The following is a 24,830-nucleotide window of genomic DNA, read 5'->3' as shown; positions in this document are numbered from 1 at the left end:
TCATCACCACTTAACATTCTATTTATTTGTCTATGTGCCCTCCTAACCCCATCTCCCATAAGAACATGGAACACCTCTTTGTTCACTGCTACCATCCTAGGGCCCAGGATAGAATAAGGGCTCAATACATAGGTGTTTAACACACAAGAAAAAGCATTTTCAGAATTCCCAGGTATCATTCTCCCTTCCTAAAAAAAACCAAAATGTCTTCAGGCCAATTAAAAAAATAAGGATCAAAAACAAAACCCTTACCTCATAACAAAATTAACTCAAAATAGGTCAGAGACCTATTAAAAACTAAACTTATAAAAACTCTTAGAAAAAAGCTGAAGGGTAAATTATGACCTTGGATTCAGCAACAGATTATTAAATGTGACACCAAAAGCACAATGAAAGAAAAAAAAAAAGAAATTGGGACTTCAACAAAATTAAAATCTAATGTGCAAAGGACACTAATAAGAGAATGAGGGGTGCCTGGCTGGCTCAGTCAATACAGCAGGCGACTCTCGATCTTAGGGCTGTAAGTTCAAGCCCCACATTTGGTGTAGAAATTACTTAAAATAAAATCTTAAAGGGACCCCTGGGTGGCTCAGTCACTTAAGGGTCTGACTTTGGCTTAGGTCATGATCTCGCAGTACACAAGTTCGAGCCCCAGATCGTGCTCTGTGCTAAGAGCTCGGAGCCTGAATCCTGCTTCAGATTCTGTGTCTCTCTCTCTCTCTCTCTTAAAAATAAATAAACATTTAAAAAATTAAATAAAAAAAATAAAATCTTTAAAAAAGTGAAAAAACAACCCATGAAATAGGAGAAAATATGTGCAAATTATTTATCTGATAAGCGTGTAGTGGCCAAAATATACGATGAACTCTTATAATTAAACAACAAATCCAATTAAAAAATAGGCAAAGGACTTAAATAGACATTTCTCCAAAGAAGATATTCAAGTGGCCAATAAACACATGAAAAGATGTTCAACATCATTTATCATCAGATAAATGCAAATCAAAATCACAATGAGATACTACCTCAAACCCACTAGGATGGTTGTTAACAAAAAAAGAAAAAAAAAAGAAAAAAAGAAAAAACAAGCGTTGTCAATGATGTGGAGAAACTGGAACCCTCATACACTGCTGACAGGACTATAAAATGGCGTGGTGACATGGTTAACAGTCTGCCAGTCTCTCAAAAAGTTAAATACAGCATTACATATGACCCAGCAATTCTGCTAGGTACACAAGCTAAGAGATGTGAAAACATATTCACACAAAAATCTATACACAAATGTTAAAAGCAGCACTATTTACAATAGCCAACAAGTAGAAACAACCCAAATGTCCATCAACAGATGAACAAATAACAAAATGTGATATATCCATACAATGAAGTATTATTCACTCATAAAAAGGAATGAAGTTCTGATTCATGTCACAATGTGGATGAACAGTGAAAATACTACGTTGAGCAACAGAAGCCAGGTAAAAAAAAAAAGGCCACATAGTGTATGATTCCATTTATATGAAATGCCTAGAACAGGCAAATCCACGGAAACAGAAAGTAGACTAGTGGTTCCTAGGGCCCTGAAGGACACAGAGATGAAAGAGGGGATAGTGACTGCTAATGGGTACAGGCTTCGTTTGGGGATAAAAACGTTCTGGTATTTGATAGAGATGATGAGTGTACAATAAATGCCAATGGATGCATTAAATGCCAATGAATTACACACTTTAAAATGGTTAAATTGGGGGAGTTTTTTAGGTTCTGTGAGTCAACCATCCAGTTCTCACAGAGTCTGAGGCCACAACAAGCCCACCCCACAGGTGGGAACTAAGAACCACCTCCAAGCAAAGGAAAGCTGATGCCTGGTTGTGTGGCTATGTGGTACACACAAGAACCAATCTAGCAATGGGGAACCAAGGCAGAAAGAGGGTAAGGCCTCAGACAACTGGGGTCACACAAACCACCACCATCAGAATACGATTTAAGTCAGGCTCATCGTAGGCTTCATACGGTCTAAAACCAAAACAACACATGCTACGGTTTTACATTAACACATTACTGGGAATGTGCCACCCACCTAAGTCTCACAGGTGTTTTACTCATCTGTCCAAATACCGGCTTAGTTTCTACCAAGAACAAGGGGCTGACTGGGCCCCTGGGACACCTTGGGGCCTCCTCTCTGGAAACCCTGGGAAGATATGCAAGAAGGCAGGTGCATGGGCAGTGGACATCAGGCGGAGAGACACACAGTGAGGTCCCTATCACTCTGAGAGTTGCAGTGATCCCTAGATCACACATGGAATCAAACCATCTACTTTATCCACTGGCTATAGCTCCTATGGACAAATGACACCAAGAGGGAAGTGAGACTGGTCTCTAATCAAAATTATATTATGTCAGAAAACAAAGTATGGGATATCACAGAGTCAGTACTGAAGTGAAGAAGCACATGCAGGGGTAAGGTGAGCTCCAAGCACTGGGCAGGGAAGCCAGGGGCTCAGAGATAGGAAGGTGCCATCAGCATCGCAGTACATCAAGTAGAAACCAGAATGCCTGGTTCACCTCAGTTTTCCTCACCTGTGAAATGGGAAATGCTCTGACGGCTCCATGAAGGGTAGCTGTGAGTATTATTATTATTGAAAATAAGACTGCTGGAAACGGAAGTTGTTCCACCTGACAGGCCACCAGCCACAGCCCCTTAGCAATTCCAGAATCTCTGCTGAAAGTATTCTGCTTAAATTTAACCACAGTGGCCGCCACCCTTTTGTAACAGAGGACTCCCCTGCCCTGGGTGATGTACGTGATAAAGCTCCCTGAGGAATATATATGCCTGGGTCAAGCCCATTTTTCAAATATTTGATTACGGAAAATTGCAAAAGTAGCAATGCCCTCAGAAGTAGCACAAACAACAGGATTCACAGCGCACATGCACCACCCAGGCTGCAGGTCTTCCATACACTGCTCCTTTCCCCCATACCCCACTAGCTCCTGTGAAGCAAATCCTACACAACATTCATTTATGAATGCACTGGTCAGTATTTGTATCTACAAACCACTATAATTCCGTGACCTGACCTCCAACAATTAACAAGCATTTCTTAGTCTTTGTCAGAGTCACACTTAGGTCCTCCCAAAACCTTTCCTTTCAATCATTTATTTATCTTATTTCCCCACAGTCAGGTTTGCTGGTGGCATCCCCGTAGTATAATGCAACATGCCCCTGATTTACTATAAACTAGATTCTGCGGCCAAAACAAGCACACATCCTTCCAGTAGCACAGGTACCCTTCTTGGGTGCAGGCGGCCACTGAGGATCACTGTCTGGACTCACCATTTTATTAGGTGTCTGAAAACTTATAAACTTCTAACTCCATCATTTCATTTTAATTAGCCAGAATATGTCAATAGCAGCACTGTCCACTAGCCACATGTGGCTATTTAAATAGACTAAAATTAAATAAAATTAAAAGTTGACTTCTTCAAACTATTCCAGGTGCATTGGACAGTGAGGGTACAGAGAGTTCCAGGAAGTTTTGTAGGGCAGCACTGATCTTGTTCTCACCCACTGTTTTGTTCCTCGAGAGTTCAGTCCATAGAAAAGAGGATAAATGCTTGTTTCTTTCCCTTCATTTACCAATTTTCGAAATGAGTTGGTTCCCTAGCACCCCCCAAAGAGGACCAGCAAGATTCTTCCTTTCCTTTGAGTACCAATATAAATGAACCTGTTGATTTTTAACACATTTGACACTCCAAATTGGGAATCTGTTCTTATTCATACTCCCGTCTCACCGTTAGTAGTCTTACACATGTTCCCAATGCAGATTTAGAATTAAAACATTTTAGCTTAAGTGCCTTGATTTTATACTTGCATTTTTCTTTGGTGCTGAAAATTCTGGTTCTTAAAGACATTAATTACTACTTATTTGTTATCTCCTATAATACAGTTGTCCCCACTTATCCACGGTTTTGCTTTCCACAGTTTCAGGTACCTGTGGTCAATCATGGCCCAGGAGCAGATGATTCTCTGACATATCATAAGGTCAATAGTAGCCTAATGCTATGTCACAATGCCTGCGTCACTCACCTCACTTCATCTCATAACACAGGCATTTTATCATCTCACATCATTACAAGGGTGAGTACAGTACTAAGATTTTTGAGAGAGAGGCCAAATTCACACAACTTTTACTATAGCATAGCTATAATTTTTTTTTAAATTTTTTTTAAACATTTATTTATTTTTGAGACAGAGAGAGATAGAGCATGAACGGGGGAGGGTCAGGGAGAGAGGGAGACAGAATCGGAAGCAGGCTCCAGGCTCTGAGCCATCAGCACAGAGCCCGACGCGGGACTTGAACTCACGGACCGTAAAATCGTGACCTGAGCCAAAGTTGGCCGCTTAACCAACCGAGCCACCCAGGCGCCCCTAGCATAGCTATAATTGTTCTATTATTAGTTATTGTTGTTAATCTCTTATTGTGCCTAACTTATAAACTAAACTTTATCATAGGTCTGCATGTATACAGGAACAAATCACAGTATATATAGGGTTTGATACTATCTGCGGTTTCAGGCATCCCACAGTGGTCTTGGAAAGTGTTCTGGTGGGTAAGGGGGCACTGCTGAAACAGTAGTGAGTATTGGTATTATTAACCTATTATTAACCTAAAAATAATTCTTAAAGATAGTTAACTGATTTTTTTAAAAAAAGTTTTTGCCCTTACAGCATATCTCACTAAAACATTTATAGTCTACTATGTTTAAAAGTTGAGCAAAGGAAATCCTGAAACATTAGTTAAGTCACAACTTGGATCACAACTGACATACACCTAGATTCATATTAATTTCCTTTTGCTTTTTAGGGTTTGCTTCTCTCCCCCCGCCTCACAACTTGCCATACTTTTGTTTCATAATTATGTAAAACACCCATCTGGTGCTACACAGAAAAGAAAACCAGAGACATCTCCTGGTAACCCTGTCCTCTCTCATCCCTCCTCCTAGAAATAACCATATTGTTCATTTATGGTTTGTATTTCCATATTTAAAAATAAAATAGAAGCAAATACACATACATCCATGTCCCTCCACCTTTCCTTGGAGAGGTAAGCATACTGTATCTCTTTATCCCCCACCTTGCTTCTTCCACTTCTCATTTCACCCTAGAAATCCCATCACCATGACATAAGGACGTCCCTTCTTCCTTTGCTCAGGGGGCTTGATGCCATCCCCACCCAGGAGATCCATCCCCATAAGTCTCTAGCCCCAACTGACAAACATCTAAGTCATTTCCAGCTTTGTTACTTCAGAATGTTAGAATGAACATCCTTGTCACAATTCTTATGTTTGACAGTGTATCTTTGTGATACATTTTTCTAGAAGCGGAATTTCTGAAGCAAAGGGTAAACAAATCTCTCTCTGAAGAGCTATGAGCCTCCAAAAGCAATATATGGCAGTGCTTGATTCCCATCAATAGACTGGTATCCACCTCTAGGGACAAAAGGTCAGAAATGTTGTCTTGAAACTCCAATGAGCATTATTCTTAGTATCAGAAAGACTTGAGCATCTTCTATACCTTTGGTAAGAGCCATCTGCACTCACTTTTTTTGTGAACTGTTTTCCTCTAAGTCACACCCATTTTTAATCCTTAACACCCAACATAAGGCAAAGTCACTCAGCACATGAGCAGTGTGTACCTGCTGAATAAACAGCACCCCTGACAGGCAAAAATTGAGGGGCAGATGCCACATCCATTAGCCCAAGCAGGCAGTCTGACCCAAGGTGTGCACACCTACAACTGTGTACAGTGTGGGGCACTGTGTGGGGGCTGTGTGCATATGTCAGGCTCACCAGGAGCCAACCCTCCTCCTGTCTTGCTCCTCTTCTATGCTTATTAAGTTCTGGGTGGCAGAAATGGGGAGACCCGAGGTGACCACAGGCCACGGTTCAACTGAAAGGGGGTGCTGGGCTGGTGTTAAACAGAGAAAACAGAAGGGGTGCCTGGGTGGCTCAGTCAGTTGAGCGTCTGACTTCGGCTTAGGTCATGATCTCATGGTTCATGGGTTCCAGCCCCCCGTCAGGCTCTGTGCTGACAGCTCAGAGCCTGGAGCCTGCTTCAGATTCTGTGTCTCCTTCTCTCACTGCCCCTCGCCTGCTCACACTCTGTATCTCTCTCTCAAAATAAATAATAAAAACAATTTAAAAAATTAAAAAAAGAAAATACAAAATCAATTTGTTGAAATGACTTACACCCCACAACAATGAGTACACAAGCTGACATATTTATAAATCCTTAAAAAATAATTACTCAAGGGTATTTTTTTTTGCCCGTTTGACATTAGCCATCACATGCCATGACTATTTACAGACTGTCCTTTCCCATCAAACCCCTTCATGCAATGGCTGTCTTCCCTCCTGGACAGGGAAGGAGGAGGTCTGTTTTTTTCTTTTTCTTTCCTTCTCTCCGCCATCTTTTCTTTCTCTTTCTTTCTTTTCTTTCCCTCTCTTCCTTTTCTTTCTTTCTTTCATCATTCATTCATTCCGCAAGTACTTACTGCTCTGACCATGGTTTTTTTTTTTAAACTATTTTTTATTTTTTTATTTTATTTTATTAATTTTTTTAACGGTTCATTTATTTTTGAGACAGAGAGACAGAGCATGAACGGGGGAGGGGCAGAGAGAGAGGGAGACACAGAATCGGAAGCAGGCTCCAGGCTCTGAGCCATCAGCCCAGAGCCCGACGCGGGCTCGAACTCACGGACCGCGAGATCGTGACCTGAGCTGAAGTCGGACACTTAACCGACTGAGCCACCCAGGCGCCCCTATTTTTTAATTGTTTTATTTTTGAGAGAGAGAATATGAGTGAGGGAGAGGCAGAAAGAGAGGGAGACAGAAGATCAGAAGCCAGCTTTAAGCTGACAGCAGTGAGCCCAATGTGGGGTTTGAACTCAAGAACCATGAGAGTATAACCTGAGCTGAAGTAGGATGCTCAACCAACTGAGCCACCCAGGATCCCCTGACCATGTACTTTTGAGTTAACAAAGGACTAGGCAGAAGCAGGAGCACCTAGCCTAGGACCTCAGAGAACCCTAAGCTAGCCTACTGCCTTCAGACAACAACCGGGACTGCAGGACAAGGGCAGGCACTCACCACACTGGGCTGAGCTTCAGGTGAGACCTTTTCCAGATGTAAAGTTCCATGATTTTTAAATGCTAATGTCTAAAGATAGCCTGATGACAGCCAAGTGCCAGACCCATCCTCTATGGATGCCCCACTATGCCACCAACACCAGGTAAGAAGCCATTAGGACCAGGTATCAAGCATCATCAACACTGGTGATCCTCAGCTAGCTCTATGAAACCAGCATAGACTTTAGGTCACTTCTTGTCTCCAGAGGGCTCTGAGGGTCTCAGGTAGAGCTAGGGCAGGGGGGCGTGTAAAATGGTAGAGCTGCCATGACAACAGTCTGGCAAGTCCTCAAAATGTTCACCAGTTACCATATGATCCAGCAATTCCACTCCTAGGTATATACCCAAAGGAACCAAAAACATATCCACACAAATTGTGTTCACAAATGTTCATAGCAGCACTATTTGCAAATGCCAAAAGGTGGAAACCACCCAAATTTATCCTGATGAATAAATAAGTGGTCCATCCATGCGATGGAATTACTCAGCCATAAAAGCATATGAAGCACTGAATCATGCTACAATGTAGATGAACCTCAAAAACATTACTCTGAGAAAAGCCAGACACACACGTTATATAGTCTAGGACTCTGTTGATATGAAATGTCCAGAACAGGTAAATGTATAGAAACAGAAAGCAGATAGATTAGTGGGAGAGGGAGGATAAGGAATGACAGCTAATGAGGATGGAGTTTCTTTTGGGGGTGATAAGTGTTCTGGAACTAGACAGAGATGATGGTTGCACAACTCTTGAATATACCAAATAAATAAACAAACACTGAATTTTAAATCATAAATCGGTGAACTGTATGGTAAGCAAATTATATCCTGATTGTAAAAAAAACAAACAAACAAAACTAAAGCACTGCTAAAGCTTTTGTTAGAACATTCTGGAAATGTTTTCCTGCTAACAGGAATACTTGACCATACTTTTTTTTTTTTTTTTTTTTTTTGCTATATGCAAGTAAGAGCTGAAACCTCACAAAACCAACCCCAACTCTCGTCTTGAAGCAGGCAAATCCAGGCAGCCGGTTCTCACCCCATACAGCTATGCTGTTAGAGAGACATGCACCCCTCAGCAAGTCACCTGCTGGCTAGCCTGTAAAAGCAGCTGACCAACTCAGGAGGTCCTCCAAGCTGTCTTAGAGTTCTAAGACAATTCCCAGTTCTACCTTCTTCTCTAGGTAAGTAGTTCTGGGCCAAAACATGACTGGCCAGACTCTGATGGTAACAAGATAAAAATTCCACCCAGGTCTCAGGCTCTGCCCTGCTGGGTCCTTTCAGCCCTTGAGAGTCCTAAGCAAGGGGTGAGGCCGGCTCAGTTTCCTCACAGGTGTGAGTTGGAGTAAGGGCAACCAGTACCAAGCACCAGTGCAGGGCCCTGCACTACCGACAGTGGTGAGGGAAAAATTCTACTCATTTTGGTTAGTGTTGGGAAATCACAAAAGTGGCCAGAGGACAAAGGCCACCTGGCTAGGATTAATTATCCTCTTCCTGATCTTACCAGGAAGGTTTATCCCATTTAGGCCTGGGCTTTTCAAGTGAGTGAACCCTGAGATAGGAGGGGTGAGCAAACAGCCTCCCTGGAAGGAACAGGCAGGGCCTGGGTGATCCTGTGGTAACAGCCCAGTACACAATTCTGGAGGAACTTGACTCTCTATTTCCTCTAGGAGGTAGCTGTAAGCTTCTGAAGCAGTGCTCAGTTTCAAATGTCCAAGGAGCTGAATGAGGTTCACTGGACAAGTCAGAGCCTTCATTCCAGACACCAGACCTCAACCACTCACCTGGCTTCTGGGCATGGGATGCTGGTCCTACCAGCTGGCCATGGCGGCAGCTACGTCAAAAGGCAACTTGTGTCAACGTGCTGACCAACCTAAAAAAAAGGACAGAAAAAGAAATACTGAGTTTCCAAGGAAAGTTTCTGGAATGTATGGACAATTTTCAATGTCTCTGACCCCTGGAATTAGTAAAAATTTAGATTAAAGTAAAATTTAGATTTCAGAGCTCTGCCTCTACTACCTTCCACAAGGAGGCAGGCTGAGGAAATAAATTTCAATCACTCTCTGACCTATGACCTGATGCAGTGCTAACCAATAAACACTAGCATCCCAGACACTGACTTCAGCAATATGGACACAGATATGAGGTAGTAACATGCAGCCACACACCAACATACTGAACACACAGAAAATGGCTCAACATTTCAGTTATGACAGTAATAACATTAATAGCAGAAACAGTAATACTTAGAATTTAACAGGTGCTTAGTAGCAAATTCCAGTTACTATGCTAAAACTCTGTATCTCTTTGAATCCCCAGGACAACCTTGGGGTTACATGATCATCCCCATTTTCAGATAAGTGATCTAATGTGTCTAATATTCAGGAGTTTGCCCAGGGTCACCCAGGTCTCGCTCTACAGACATGACTTCTTTGCTGCCCGGTCCACACACCAGGGAAACCACTCACCATTCCAGGCAGTGCAGGGTTTGCCCTCAAGAAGCTGAGGGTGCAATGTGCCCTGGGCCCAGGCAGACTTTACCTCCATAGGGCAACTTGAAGTTTTACCCCAGGGATCATCTCCACAGGAATTACAAAACTGCCCAGGGAGGAAGGAAGTACCTGTTTTACAGACAGGAAAATTAAGGATCAAGAATGTTCAGAACTCCCCCAAGGTCACAGAGACAGTGTGGCTCCAGGACTTCCCCCTCCTTTATGACATCAGACACGCAGGGCTCCAGGCGCAGAGGCTAAACCTAGAGAACCAGCCAAATCCCAGACTCCTAGGCAGTGCTATCAGTTGCAGCTTGCCGAATATTGTCAGTATCACCTCTGTTGTCATTCTTTGAGCCCACATGACTACCAGGAGGCCTGGCTCTAATATGAAACCTTTATTTTTAAACTGGGTTCACAACAATTCACAGTTCATGGATAGCGAGAAACACTCCCATGGGAGAACTTGCAAAATAAGCAAATATCAATGAACTCTATGCAAAGACCTTTGGGCACCAAGGAGCACGCATGGCATCCTCCTCAGTGAGGCCCAGGGCCAGATGTAGCCACCACCAGCGCTAGTTCCTGGGGAGGGGAGCGCTTTCTGCCACTCCTTTTTGGCCCCATTCAGGCCAAAAAACACAGTGGACACCATTAATCCTAGTTCTTTCATATCTCTTGAACCATGGCCTCACTCTGCCATGGAGGGGGAAGCCCAGAAGGAGAGGCTTTCTGAGCACCTACCCTCTTCAGAAACAAAGTCAATACACACAAGTCAGCAGTATTTCCACACAGATTTTTAAAAATCCATTTACAGTAGCATATATATGAAATACTTAAGGATAAATTTAATTTTTAAAAAGATGTTCAGGGTGCCTGGGTGGCTCAGTTGGTTGAGTGTCCGACTTTGGCTCAGGTCATGATATCACAATTAGTGAGTTCAAGCCCTGTGTCGGGCTCTGTACTGACAGTTCAGAGTCTGGAACCTGCTTCAGATTCTGTGTCTCCCTCTCTCTCTGCCCCTCCCCCACTCGTGCCCTGTCTCTCTCTCCCTCTCTCTCTCTCTCTCAAAATAAGCATTAAAAAAAAATATGTTCAAGACGTATCAAGTAGAACCACAATAACACATCACTGAGAGAAATAAAAGAAAACATAAAGGAAGATATGCCTTGTCCATGGATCAGAAGATATCAATTATCTCCCAAACTGATCCACAGATTCAATGCAGACCCAATCAAAAACTCCCAACATGTTTCTTTTTTTTGGTAGAAAAAACAATCTGATTCTAATATTTATATGGAAATGCAAAGGAACTAGAATAGTGAAAACTGAAAAAGGCAAACAAATATGGAAGACTTATCCTACCTGATTTCAAGATTTATCATAAAACTACAATAACCAAGACAGTGTGATAAAGACAGACAAGAGATGGAATAGAATACACCCATGCACCTGTGTACAACTGATTTTTGACAAAGATCCAGTATCCTACTCTGCAAGACTGCAAGACCACAAGACACACTGGACAAAATTTTCCTGGAGGGCTAACCCAGCAAGGAAGAAGGCCTTCTTAATATGTTATCACAACACACACAATGCATGGATGGAATGCAATGTGCAAGAAATTTTAAGGTAAACTCAGACTTTCATACTCAAACATGGCTTTTCCCCATCTCAGCTCATGACAGATCGAGTCTTTCGGCTGCTCAGATTAAAACCTTGGGCTGCCCTCTTGATAAGACTACCCCACCATCCAGTCCATCAGGAAATCGTTTTGTTTCTGCCATTAAACACATTTGGAGTCCAACAGCTTCTCACACCTCCAGTGGACACCATGTTTGGCGTTTGCGCAGAGTGAAGCCCTACTGTCTCCTGGCCTGAGGCATGCCTCCTGCTATTCTACCCTAGCCATGCTGGCTTCCGGGCCACGCCTCCAACATACCAGGAACTCTCCCTCCCTTTTTATGTTTTAAACAAAATTCCAGATACGTTATCATTTTAACAATCACTTCTCCAACTGGCATCCCAAATTGAAAATGATCTTTGAAAATACAACTACCATATAATAATCCCTAAATGTCAGCAAAAGTCCAGTTCATATTCAGCTTCACACAATTTCTCAGAAATGTCTGTATACGGCCTGTTATAACAGTAGCTGTTCGAGTTCTTAATACTATACCTGCTCCCTCAGCCTCAATCACTCTCACGCCCAGATGGCAGACCCTTCCATGCCCTCCCCCATGTTACCGCTCAAAATGTCTCCTTTGCAGAGGTCCACCCTGCTCCTTCTCTCCCACAGGCCTGATCTCTGCATATTCCATATAATGTAGTACTGTATGGACTTTCTCACCCAATAAGAACATAAATGCCACAAGCAAAGGGGTGTCTTATCTGCCTGATGTGATTGTATTTCAAACACCTAGAACAGTGTTGGACACACACCAGTGCCTGATAAATATTTATGGAATGAATGAGCTGGGATGATTTAACACTGAAGGAGAAGGAACCTATCTGAGAAGCCCACACAGCAGCAGCCCCTCCATACAATTAGTGCAAAATTCACAAAGGAGCTGAAACCAAGCAGAGATCACTTAGCACCATCAGAACTAGGGACATTTCTCTAAAATAAACTGTAGTTGCTTTTTACTGATATATCATGTGGACTATTTTGCCATCTACCCGCACTGGCTGGATTTAGAGAGCTTTTACTGTTTTTATTTCCAACCCATACATTTAAAATAGTATCAAGTAACCCTTAAGTACACAATTACCAACTCATAAGAGACTCTTCCACTCCCTTGATAAATGATTATGGCTTGGCTTTGACCCCACACCTGGGTACTGTGGCGCGCGCACGCACGCGCGCGCACACACACACACACACACACACACACACTGCAACCCACCCAAACACAACGATTTCCTAGTCTAAAGGAGATCACACTTGGTAAGAAGGCAGCCATAGTAATTTACATGAAATCAAGTCACTGCACTTTGGGCAACAGAAGTCCTTTGTTGCCATTTCATCCTCTCTAGCTTAGACAAGTGAGGTTGACCCCCTTTAAACTTGAGGGGAGGAGCACTGGGCAAAACCTGGCTGCTATCTGGGGAACTCCAGTTCTGAGGATACACTCGGGTTGCAGCACCCATGGTCAGCACAGGGATGAGTCTCTGGGGCCATAGGCATCTGACCGGGAAGCCTAAGCTCTCCAAGGCACCCCTGGAGGGCCCCATCATCCCTTCTGAGGCCCTGCTCTATAGAAGCTACACACCTCTGGTCTCTTTCTACCACCATCTGCACTCACCAAACAACTGTGCTGTGTAAAACTTTTTCAACTGTGTCTATAACTAAACATTTACCATCCTGGCTCTAATCCAGTCCTGGAAACATGACATAAGGCCAAAAAACTCCAAGAAGAAACCCAACAATACCCCTCACCTTCTCCCACCTCTAAGTCCACTAAGTCTACTAGCTCCATGAAAACTGAGTGCCCCTAAAGAATTACCTAGACCCTGTCTGGCAAAGGTCTTAGTGACTGCACCACCAAATTGTCAAGGAGGGGACTCCCTGGCCAGCCCTATCAGAAAGGGAGAAACTGAGGCAGCACAGTAGTAAAGCATCTCAAGGAAGCCTAGAGGTCACACCATGTGCTGGCTGGTTCCATGTGCTGGCTGGCTGGAGAATGATTAACTTGGGCCGAAGATTCCATTTTTTAATCCAGGGTCGGCAAACTTCCCTAAGTTGTCCTGGTGAACGGTATTCCTGGAACACAGCCACACCCACCGGAATATGCACCGTGTACAGCTGCTTCCACCCATAAGGCAAAACTGAGTAATAGAAACAGAGACAGTAGAGCCCCAGAGGCTGAAAACATGGACTACCTGGTTCTTGAAAGCAGGAGGAAACTGCAGCCCTGGCAGGCTGTGCTGAGTATCAAAGGGACAGAGGTGACCCAGACACAGTGGCACAACCACGACAAAAAGTCAGGGCACAGGCACACCAAGGAGATGCTCCAGCTCTGTATCAGCCCCAGGGCACAAAGCAGTACCTACTCTCTCCAAAGCATGGAGCCTCATTAACCCTATGTCCCCATGGAGTAGGGGCGGGGGCGGGGAGAATGACTTGGCATACTAGAGAGGCAAAGAACCAGCCCCATGAGGGCCAAGGAGCCAACGGTAAGGCCAGCTACACAGGCCCATCCTTGGCAACCAAAACTGGCCTCTCTCCACTGTCAAGGGGAGAAGGCATCCACTGGGGTAACAGCCAGTTTGTGCCCTCCAAGCCCCTGATCTATCCCTGCCCTCCTTCCCTTGGCCACGGTAACCATGGCCTCACTGAGGGATGATGGGTCATCCAACTCCTCACACTGTGCCAGTGCACAGTGCAGCCTTTCCTAAGGCCCTCAATACCCCCCAATGCTTGTAACATCTTACCATGACCTTTGAGGCCCTGCCTGCTTTAGGCCGAAGTGACTCTATGAAGTCATCTGGCATGCATGTATATATGTGTACACACACACACACCACATTCTTGGCTCCGACCACACTGGCCTTGTCTCAATTCTTCATACCACCACATCTTGCCTCCACCACTGGGCCTTTACACAGTGTTCCCACCACTGGGAAACCCCTTCCCTCCTCCCACTCATCCTTCAAAACTCAAGCACCTGTTACTCAAGCATGCTCGCCCTAATCAGTCCCTCCCCATTCCCCCTTCTATTACTGAGGACTACAGCCCCACCACTTGGCACAGCTGATCTTGACATTTGACATACAGCATCCCATTAGGTTCTCTTCCCCAAACACTCTTGAGAAAGGCTCTTATTCACCTCTTTATCCAATTCCTAATGAAGCACACAGGAGGAAATAGCATCCTCCATGAGTTATAAATACTCAAAACATCATAGACGAGAGGCAAAAACATAGCAACATAAATATAAACCCTACCCTTAATTAGAATAGCAAGTCAACACCAGGAAGAAGCAACATGGAGATAGGCAAGGCCACAGCACCACACTTCCCCTCTGGGAAGCTCTCCCCACCTCCCTTACACTACTATTTGGAGAAAGGCAAAGAGCCTGAAGAAAGGCACTCAGAGGTTCCAGAGGCCTCTACGGCCTTGTATCTGGGAAGGCCTCCTCTGCCACTGCTGAGAAGTATGAGTTACCCCAGCATCTACGCACCCACATCTTGTACTCCCCTTCCTTTCCTAGCCTATCCTAAAACAGCCAGCACAGTCCTTCCAACAGATCTCCTTCCTCTCCAAGGCTTGGCTCCAACATACCCCTTTACCCTGGGCATTCCAGGAATCCCTCCCTTTCACACCACCAAAACCATCCTGAATGTTATAGCACATCTTCCTGATGAATCATGACTAGCTGCAGGAGCCCACCTGACCCTTGGGCAGACTATGCTGAGGACCAAATGACAGGCCCTGGCACTAGGCAGGCTCTCAGAAGTAACTAGTTCTCACTTTGACTAGTATGATTAATGTTTTCCCTCAAAATATTTCAACTCCTATCTAGAGTTTCCACACTCACCCCCCAGCAGCTGCCCTGGCAAGTCCACAAAGATCATCAAAACTTTAGGGGTGCCTGGGTGGCTCAGTTAAGCATCTGACTTCACCTCAGGTCATGATCTCAAGGTTAGTGAGTTCGAGCCCCGCACTGGGCTCTCTGCTGTCAGTGCAGAGCCCACTTCAAAGCCTCTGTCCCCCTCTTTCTCTGCCCCTCCCCAGCTTGCATGTGCTCTCTCTCAAAAATCAACAAACATTAAAAGGTTCAAAACTTTAGGGGCGCCAGGGTGGCTTAGTCGGTTGAGCGTCCGACTTCAGCTCAGGTCATGATCTCACAGATCATGGGGTCAAGCCCCGCGTTGGGCTCTGTGCTGACAGCTCAGAGCCTGGAGCCTGCTTCGGATTCTGTGTCTCCCTCTCTCTCTGCCCCTCCCCGGCTCATGCTCTGTCTCTCCTCTCTCTCAAAAATAAATAAAGATTAAAAAAAATTTTTTAAAGGTTCAAAACTCCCATATTTTAAATGCTCAGGAATCAGAAGCACCTGGCTGGCTCCGTCAGAAGAGCAGGCAACTCTTTATCTTGGGGTCCTGAATCTGAGCCCCAAGTTGGGTACAGAGATGACATAAATAAATAAACTTAAAAAATAAAAATAAAAAGCTCAGGAATCAAATGTCTCCATCTATCTATCTAGACAGGTCTGAAACTTTGGGAAGTATCTTAAGTGTTAGTGTTTATCACTGAGGCTGCTTGAAAGGACATCTTGAAGAAAATGTCACAAGAACAAAAGAGATAACTTCTTTGTTAACAATGAGGACCTAAGAATTGGTGTCTCCCATTCTGTGTACATGCACCAATATGTGCTATATTAAGGAAATTCTCTGAAAAATAGCCATAGGAAAACAAGGAATACCTTCTATCTCTAAGCCAAGCACTGGAGCAGAAAAGACCTCAGATTGTTTCTGGACTCTGTTCTCTTAAGTCCCCTGCAGACTCCAAGAGTCCTGTGTCACCCCAGATAGCTGGAGAAAGTGCATCCAGGCCCCATCCCTATGGGGACCAAAGAACACCTACAGAATCTCTGCTCCAGCACTCCCAAGATGATGCTACAATGGGCCTTCTAGAACCACACATCTTTTTTTTTTTTTCTTTAACCTCATAACATCCAGCACAAGCTAGGCCATCAAAATATGAGTGCCTTTGTTCCTTTCTCCCTAAGCTAACTCTTGGGAGGGTAAAACACATACTCATAAGGATGCAGGATATTTCTGAATTCAGAAAGGTTCCATTTTTCCTTACTGTACTAAAATATAGGTAACATCAAATTTACCATCTTAACCATTAAATGTACAGTTCAGTGGTGTTAAGTCCATTCACACTGTTGGGCAACTATCACCAGCACCATCCATTTCCAGAACTTTGTCACCTTGCAAAACTGAATCTCTGTCACCAGTTAAACACTAACTCCCCATTACCACCACACCAGCCCCTAGCATCCACCATTCTACTCTTCTAGCTCCATGAATTTGACTACTCTAGTGACCTCATATAAGTGGAATCATACGGTATTTGTCTTTTTGTGTCTGGCTTATTTCATTCAGCACAATGTCTCTTAAAGTAAAACCACACAGATTATTTTAACCCTTTGGGGCCAATGTGTGTACAGAAAAAAGCCCAAGGGCCTGGTATACCTATAGCCAAAAATGACTCTAACACCCTGATTCCCAGACTAGGCATGTACCTGACATCCTCCACTATCAATCCTGCCTTCCACTTGCCAAACTATACAAAATGGCACTGGAAAAACTTAGAACGGTAAGGTTAGAGCAGTGGTAAACATTATGCCTCAGATGGACTTTAAGTATGCTTAGGTCACCTCAGCTCTGACTTCCCAATGTACCCCATCTCCCTGAGATACAGCTTTCCCAGCCCCATCTCATAGCTATGAACCAAGACAATCAAGAAATGCCTCGTGAGTGAATGGTAAAAATGACTAGCTCATCTTGGATATAAACATTCCTTAAAACGGAAGCCAGAAGACATCGCAGCCCAACTCAAACATATTCCCTGGAGCACCTGGGCTAGATGTGGGAACACTTACACAGGCCACCAGGGGTGCAAGTTCCTGACACAAAAAACTCTACACAAGAGAGACCCACACAACTAGCCCAAAGAGCTTAACCACCAATCATCGTCACCAAAAAGGAAAACACTGTATCCCCCCTCAAGTTCTGAGCACCAAGCTCCCCTACCTTGTGGGGCAGAGCCAGGCCCAGGGGATTCACCACTGACATCTAACATCCTGTGTGGCTCAGTAGTTGAGCGTCCAACTTTGGCTCAGGTCACAATCTCACGGTTCTTGAGTCTGAGCCCTGCATCAGACTCGCTGCTACCAGCACAAAGCCCACTGAAAATCCTCTGTTCCCTCTCTCTGCCCCTACCCCCGCTTGTGCACTCTCAAAAATATTTAAAACAAATAACAAAAAACAAAAAAACCCAGTAACCTCAAGTAACCCCAACATGAGGTATCCAACTCGCACAGAGGGAGGGCATTTCATTGCCTATCATTTCAAATAGGAATACCCAGAGCACCCCAATTATCTCTTGGTCAACTGCTCCAGAATGGATTAAGACTAAGAGCAAAAAATTACTGTCTGGGGTTCCCCACCTAGTACCTCTGCCTAGGGCAAGCAGGCAGTCAGTCTCCTTTGCAAACACATATATCCCTGTGTGACCTATGACTAAAACATGCAAAGAATCCTCTTGAGATGACAAAGAGTGGTCCTGAGTCTCCAGGATCAGTCAAGACAGAAACATTTGGGAGTGAGGATCACAAAAAGCCCCACCTGCAGAAGACATCAGCTCCATCTATGAGGTGGCCAACAGAAAGTTCTAATGGCAGCCAGCCTTGTTCCCAAGAATGTACCATCCAGGCTGCCTCCATGTCTTACACACCAGCATCTCAATCAGCTGTATTAACTTTATAGCTGGCTAAAGGGTTATGTTTATTTTCACGTCAAGAAATAAAACCTCCAGCTATTCTGTTATTCTATTATTTTTTATTTATTTTGAGAGAGAGAGAGAGAGAGAGAGAGAGAGAGAGAAGGAGGGAGGAAGGAAGGGAGGGGGAGAGGGAACATGGGGGAGGGGCAGAGAGAGAGAATCCTAAACAGACTGCAAGCACAGACACAGGGCTCAATCTCACAAACCCTGACATCATGACCTGAGCCAAAATCAAGAATCAGACACTTAACCAAATGAGCCACCCAGGCATCCCCAGCTATTCTATTCTAATGGCAAGTTTTCTTGAGTTTGTTTTTTATTTTTTTTAATGTTTCTTTATTTTGAGAGAGAGAGACAGAGAGACAGAGAAAGAGAGAGAGACAGAGCATGAGCAGGGGAGGGGCAGAGAGAGAGGGAGACACAGAATCCAAAGCAGGCTCCAGGCTCTGAGCTGTCAGCACAGAGCCTGACATGGGGCTTGAACCCACAAACCAAACCATGAGATCATGACCTGAGCTGAAGTCAATTAATTACCAGACTGAGCCACCCAAGCAGCCCTCTTGAGTTTGTTTTTAAAGAAGCAACACCTTACTTATCACAAAGGCAACCTCCTGGAAGAATCCTTCCACCAATGGACAAAGTTATCTTCCACTACCACTAAGGCATCGTGGGCCCTAGCTACAGGTACCATGTGCTCCCTCATCCAGGTCTGGGTGGCCTGGAGCCTACATGCGCCAAGCTAGCAGGAGCAAAGCCACCAGCTGAGCACCTTCTCCAAGCTGTGAAGACAGCCCCTAAGTCAACAGCCCACTCACTCTCTCATTTGGTGATCCTAACACAGGCACCAACACTGATCTGCATATTCACGAGCAGCGCAAGACCAGCAAATTAAACCAAGTCTCTCTAAGGAACAGCATAAAGGCTATCTCTCCTGAGTTAACATCCCCAACAAACCATCTTCCAACAGGCGGTCCTGATGAATAAGCCGCTACACTAGTACATCTGAAAACTAATACAACATTATGTGCCAACCTTTTTCAAATTTAAGGGGAGGCGGGGTAGGAAGGGCAGCCAGACTGGCACAATCGCCTAATCTTCTGCAAGTACTCCCCAAAAGCTTAAGAACCGTATCTTATTTTTCAGAATATTGTTCTTTGGAAGGGTGAAGGGAATACTTTTGTTTTTCAAGAGCAGGATTCTAAAGATGGCTCCATTGTATACAAATGAAAACCTGAGCCTAGAAGAAAAGAACTTCACAATCCTGAAATCCAAACAAAATCTACCCACAGTAGTCATGTAACTTATCCTTGAAAGGTCCAAGACAAGACGAACTATTTTGGTCAGTTACCAGAAGCTGGTAAGATAGCAGAAATCTCACTAAAGAAATGTAAGTGGGGGAGGATCTCCAGTTTTCACCTCTAAACCCCACCCCACTTCCAGCCACCTTCTCACTGTTGAGGAAAGTGTCCACCAGCCATCCTACTACATCTGGATGGATTTGGAACCTCAGGTGGCCTTTGCCACCTTGATTCCCAAGAAGGGTACCATCTTCCAGGCTGGCAATGGGAGACCAGGAAGGAGTGATTCAGGTCTATTTAAGCTAGTAGTTTCCAGAACACTAAAGGGTCTACCTAGATCCAAATCCAGAGGGGCTAGTGAGTACCCAGGCAGGCAGCAGGGTTAGTGTCGTCCACCCACAAACCTTCCAGATCCCCCGAGCCGAGATTCAGGCAGGAGAGTAGACTTGATAGAATTCTAGAAATCCAGTCTGACACTAGGTCTTCAAATACAAAACAAACTACAACCATCTGACCAACCAAGCTTCCCTAAGTAGCAGAATTGTTTCTTTGACCATCAAGGCCCAGGTCAAATAGTCAATACTATCTGGTAACTTCTCAGAAGTGGCTGGAACTGTCCACCAACCACACCATGGCATTGATAGCCCTGACTGAAGCCACACAGCTAGCCCAGAAGTCCTGAGGCCTTGCCACAAGGTCCAGGCCAATGAAATGATCCTTGGCCCCAGATGCTTCATTACTGCTACACATTCTGACGATGTACCACAGCAATCACAAAAATCACAAGACTGACTAAAACGCTGCAAAGTGAGAAGGGATAAACTATAATGACGGCAACATCTATCAGTAAAAAGTGGCTTACACTACACACACCAATTAAGAACAAATTGGGGGGGGGGCGCCTGGGTGACTCAGTCAGTTGAGCGTCCGACTTCAGCTCAGGTCATGATCTCGCAGTTGACGAGTTCGAGCCCCACATCAGGCTCCGTGCTGACAGTTCAGAGTCTGAAGCCTGCTTTGGACTCTGTATGTGTCTCTCTCTCTGCCCTTCCCCTGCTCATACTCTGTCTCTGTCTCAAAAGTAAACATTAAAAAAAATAAAAAGAACAAATTGGGAAATGATGTCAACAGATGCTACACCTTCCTGACAATGTATCCAACAAAACTATAAGAGGATGTCAGGAACAAAGGGGATCCCCAGGGAGGATGTTCACAGAACCATCAACTGTCCTCACCGTCACCAGCCCTAAGGGTAAACTGAGGCTAAGATGGAGGTGAGGATGGGCTACACCTGGCTTCTCTCAATCATCAGAGCTCACCAGTGGACTGCATGGACACTTCCCATCACTTATCCTCACAGAAGGGTCACGAGAATGAGGAAGAGAAGGGACGAAGTAGACACAGGGCCCCACTTGCTAGTTCTCCTGACATGACTGGCATCTAAAGGAGAAGGAAGGAAACTGCACTGAAGATCGGACACCTGGAGAACCCTGCTCCAAGAGGAGCAAAGCAGCCAAGGCCAAACTGCCCCTACAAAAGCACAGTTCTTAATCTTAAGAACAGTTAAGGGCCTACCTCCCAAGGTGCAATGGTGAGGAGATCAGAGTCTTACAATTTACTTGCTGTTTCTGTCTCCAGTCAGAGTATTCCTTGCTGGTAAGAAGTTTTAGTACTAAAACTCTGAGGTATTAAGAGGTACAATGCAAATGTCACATGAAATCTCTGCCTTAAAAGGCATAAAGAAATCTGCAAACACCACACAGGCTCAAATTGTGCCCTCACTGGGACATTGCCTACACCTGAGACTAACCCCAGAGTAAGCTGGAGGCCCCACAAAAGGCAGAACTCTGCCACACAAAGTCCATGTCCAACATGGACTGGTGTGTCTTTCTTCCATTTGCACATGCCAGAGTAACCGCACATGTCAGGCTCTATTCCAGCAAGCAGGGCCAGCAGACACAAACATATGCATGTATACGGCCACCCTAGACACACATGTACAAGTACACATGCACATATGCATACATACACCCAGGATCAGCACATGTGCACACAAAGGACCAATACACTTAGGCCACCATACTGGGCCAACACACTTTGTCCTCCAGGCAAAGGCACAGTTCTAAACCATCAAATGTTGAAAACATAGACCACACATCCCCAAGAAATACTGTCCTAAGCTGGGCCAGGTCCAAAGTGACCTACAACGTCCACCTCACTCCAGTGTCTCTGAAGCACAGTCTTGCCAAGACAATCCATCCCCCAAGCAAGACATTCCCTGGTAAGTCACCCAGGGTCCCAGGCCATCAGCCTCCCTGAAAAGGATATTGCAAGACCAGCAAAGGTACAAAGGGGCAGGTCTACAAGGGTGGTGGTATTCACTTACCTAAGTCTTTACTGTGTCAGCCTTGCAGCGGACCCTCCTGCCTCCACCAAGGCCCACTCTACTGCCCTGCTCTGCCTCCAGCTGCTTCACACAGACCCAGGTACTATCAAACCATTCAGCACCAAGATCCAGCCTGAGACCCAGGCCCTGCAGATCTGTCCCCAAGACCACAGTGACTCTGCTGTCCCCATGGTCCAGGCCTCCTCCTGAGGTTTAGGTAGGTGAGGGCCTAACTCTTCATTGAGAAAGTGACCATTAGGCACACAGAATCAAAGTGCTACAGAAAAGCCCACTGACAACAACTTCTGAGACACGGAGAGAATCACCTTTAACATACTGACAAGAGATTTTATTACTAAAGGAGAAAAGAAAAGTATAATAGTGGCTAACGGGGCACCTGGGTGGCTCAGTCGGTTGAGTGTCCGACTTCAGCTCAGGTCATGATCTCACGGTCCATGAGTTCGAGCCCCACATCAGGCTCTGTGCTGTCAGTTCAGAGCCTGGAGCCTGCTTCGGATTCTGTGTCTCCCTCTCTCTCTGCCCCTCCCCCACTCATGCTCGGTCTCTCAAAAAATGAATAAATGTTAAAAAAAAATTTTTAAAAATAACAGTGGCTAACTATTATTGAATTCTTGGGGCACCTGGGTGGCACAGTCGGTTAAGTGTCCGACTTTGGCTCAGGTCATAATCTCACAGTCTGTGAGTTCGAGCCCGGCATCAGGCTCTGCACTGACATTGCAGAGTCTGGAGCCTGCTTCAGATTCTGTCTCCCTCTCTCTCTGCCCCTCCTCTGCTCACACTCTCTCAAAAATAAATAAACATTAAAAAAAAATTAAAAAAAACAAACAATTATTGAATTCTTTATTTGATGCAGAATGCCAGCACTTTACATGCCTGATTTCATTTAATCCTCATAACATCAGAATGAGGTCCTGCCAATGCTACCCACTTCACATGGGGTACTGCCAATGTTACTCACACTTTACACAGGGTATTGCCATTACTACCCCTCCTTCACATGAGGTAATACCATTGATGTTCACACTTCACACAGGGTACTGCCACTGATGCCCACACTTGACAGGTGAGAAAACTTAGGGTGAGAGAGAAGTCAAGGTGATTGGCCAGGGTCAGAGGGCTAAGAAGTCAAAGATCCAAACCCAGGTCAGCCATCTCTAAGGCCCAGGCTCAAATATGAACCACTTTACTATCAGGGACAGTCTGACTTTGAAACCATCCTGGGGCTGGATCCTTCCCAAGGCTCTGGGAAAACTTCCTAGAGCAAAGATCAGCACACCCACAATTCCTCCTCTAAGAGCACACTAACTTAACCCTTTACTAAACTGCTGGAAACCTCATGGAGGAGTGAGCCTCAACTGTGCAAGCTGTATCCTGTGGACCGTGCAACAAATTCACTGACTCATGTGCATCCTCCATTTTTGTAAAAGGCACAAAACCGCTCAGAGGTTGACAAAGCACATAATTTCTGAGCCTCTACCTACCAAAGTACAAGCCAAAAGAAGGGGCTTAAAGGAACTGATCAACACTGCCAGCCTGGGTCACAAACCAGGACCAAATTCCATCTTCATTTCCAGTAAGATGTACACACACACCAACCACACTCTAGCACACTATGGGAAACCAGGGTCCCTTAGCAGGAAGATGTGTGCAGATTTCTCTCCTTTCCGTAAGAACAGCACAGGACTCACAAGTGTGAAGCAGTAAACAGAGCAAACAGACTAGTGGGAAGAAGATTGGTCCCCTGGCCACTGACACAACAGAGTGAGAGGACATAGGGCTCAGGGACAACCCAGGCCCTATAGAGAGGGCTTCCCAGGGTGGGCAGGAGCCAAGACACATGCCAGCCCTCCCATCTCTGTACATATGGCACCAGGCTGCTGCCCTCACTTAACTCACCTGATTCTCACTCCCATCCTCAACCCCCAAATCAGGACCCCAACAGTATCTTGTTCATCGCCAACCAGGTGCCACTCTGGAACCCAAGTCATTCTTTTCCAAGTGCCAAATCCCCAAGGCCCCTTCCTTCCTGCAACCACAAGCCCCCTCTCCCCCAATACTAGCGTCGTCACTCTGTGGGACGCCCACCTGTCTTCTCTCCTGGACTCTGCCAAAAGAGCCATGATTTGAAAACATTTCAGCAATGCGTGAAACAAGGAAACTTTCTCAAACCAGGAAGCAGCAGCTGTTGGAATAATTCATGTGAATGTTTCAGAGAAGCATCAATTGCTCTGGGTCTTTCTGGAAAAGTGTTGAAGACCTCAGGTTGGAAAATCCTCAGAATCTAGAAAATGCAGGTTACCAACCAGTTCCTAGGCCACTGGAATCACATCAAGCCTCTTCCTGGTCCCTCTAATTGCTACAAGTTCTTAGATTACAGGCTGTGTCCCTCTAATTTTCATCCATCTGTCACTACTTCACAAACTTTTCCTACCATGTACAAGATGGCCCCTCTTATGTTTTATTCCTTCACCTATTATTTATTGCACTTTCTTCTAACACAAAGCACTATCAGCTGGGAAAGAGGAGACATAAGAACAGATCAAGTTCTGTACCTTCTCCCACCAACAGAGGTGGCCACCAACCTACCAGATTCACAGACATGCTCCTTGAGGGTTCTAGAGGTCACACAGGGCCTTCATGCTTCAACCCACTATATCCTCCCATCCTGGCCATGTAAAACAAAGAGGAGCCATCCAGTACCATGGGCCAAGCTGTCTAATACCCAGCTTCTCCCAGGCAGTAGCTACTACCATGGATCACCTTCTCCAGGACCCAGCTCACCTCACCTTTGCTCAAACTCAGCATCCTTAAAACCAAAGACCCACAATCTTGGGCCCCATGTCACCTTCCAGTCTTCACGCTGCTGCTACCTCTTGGACAGGCTCCTACCCACTCTTCCCTCTCTCTCAGGGTTCCCTATCCTATCTCGCTTCTGTG

The 24,830-nt window shown here is 45.0% G+C and overlaps 1 protein-coding gene across 5 annotated transcripts in view; it reads right to left on the bottom strand.

The window, feature by feature from the left end:
• The window catches only part of GATAD2A (GATA zinc finger domain containing 2A), a 104,604-nt gene that overhangs the window by 53,344 nt on the left and 26,430 nt on the right, over positions 1-24,830 (bottom strand). For all 5 annotated transcript variants that reach the window (XM_019416474.2, XM_019416475.2, XM_019416473.2 and 2 more), the window contains exon 2: positions 8,966-9,054. In XM_019416474.2, coding sequence (XP_019272019.1) covers positions 8,966-8,980 — 15 coding nt within the window. In that variant the 5' untranslated portion in view covers positions 8,981-9,054. The remainder of the gene's footprint in view (positions 1-8,965; positions 9,055-24,830) is intronic.

The sequence above is a fragment of the Panthera pardus genome, unplaced genomic scaffold (genome assembly GCF_024362965.1).
Source record: "Panthera pardus isolate Hobbes unplaced genomic scaffold, ASM2436296v1 HiC_scaffold_8, whole genome shotgun sequence".
NCBI classification, from domain to species: domain Eukaryota; kingdom Metazoa; phylum Chordata; class Mammalia; order Carnivora; family Felidae; genus Panthera; species Panthera pardus.
The sequence above is the reverse complement of the archived record's forward strand: the minus strand, read 5'-3'. Positions and strand labels throughout refer to the sequence as shown.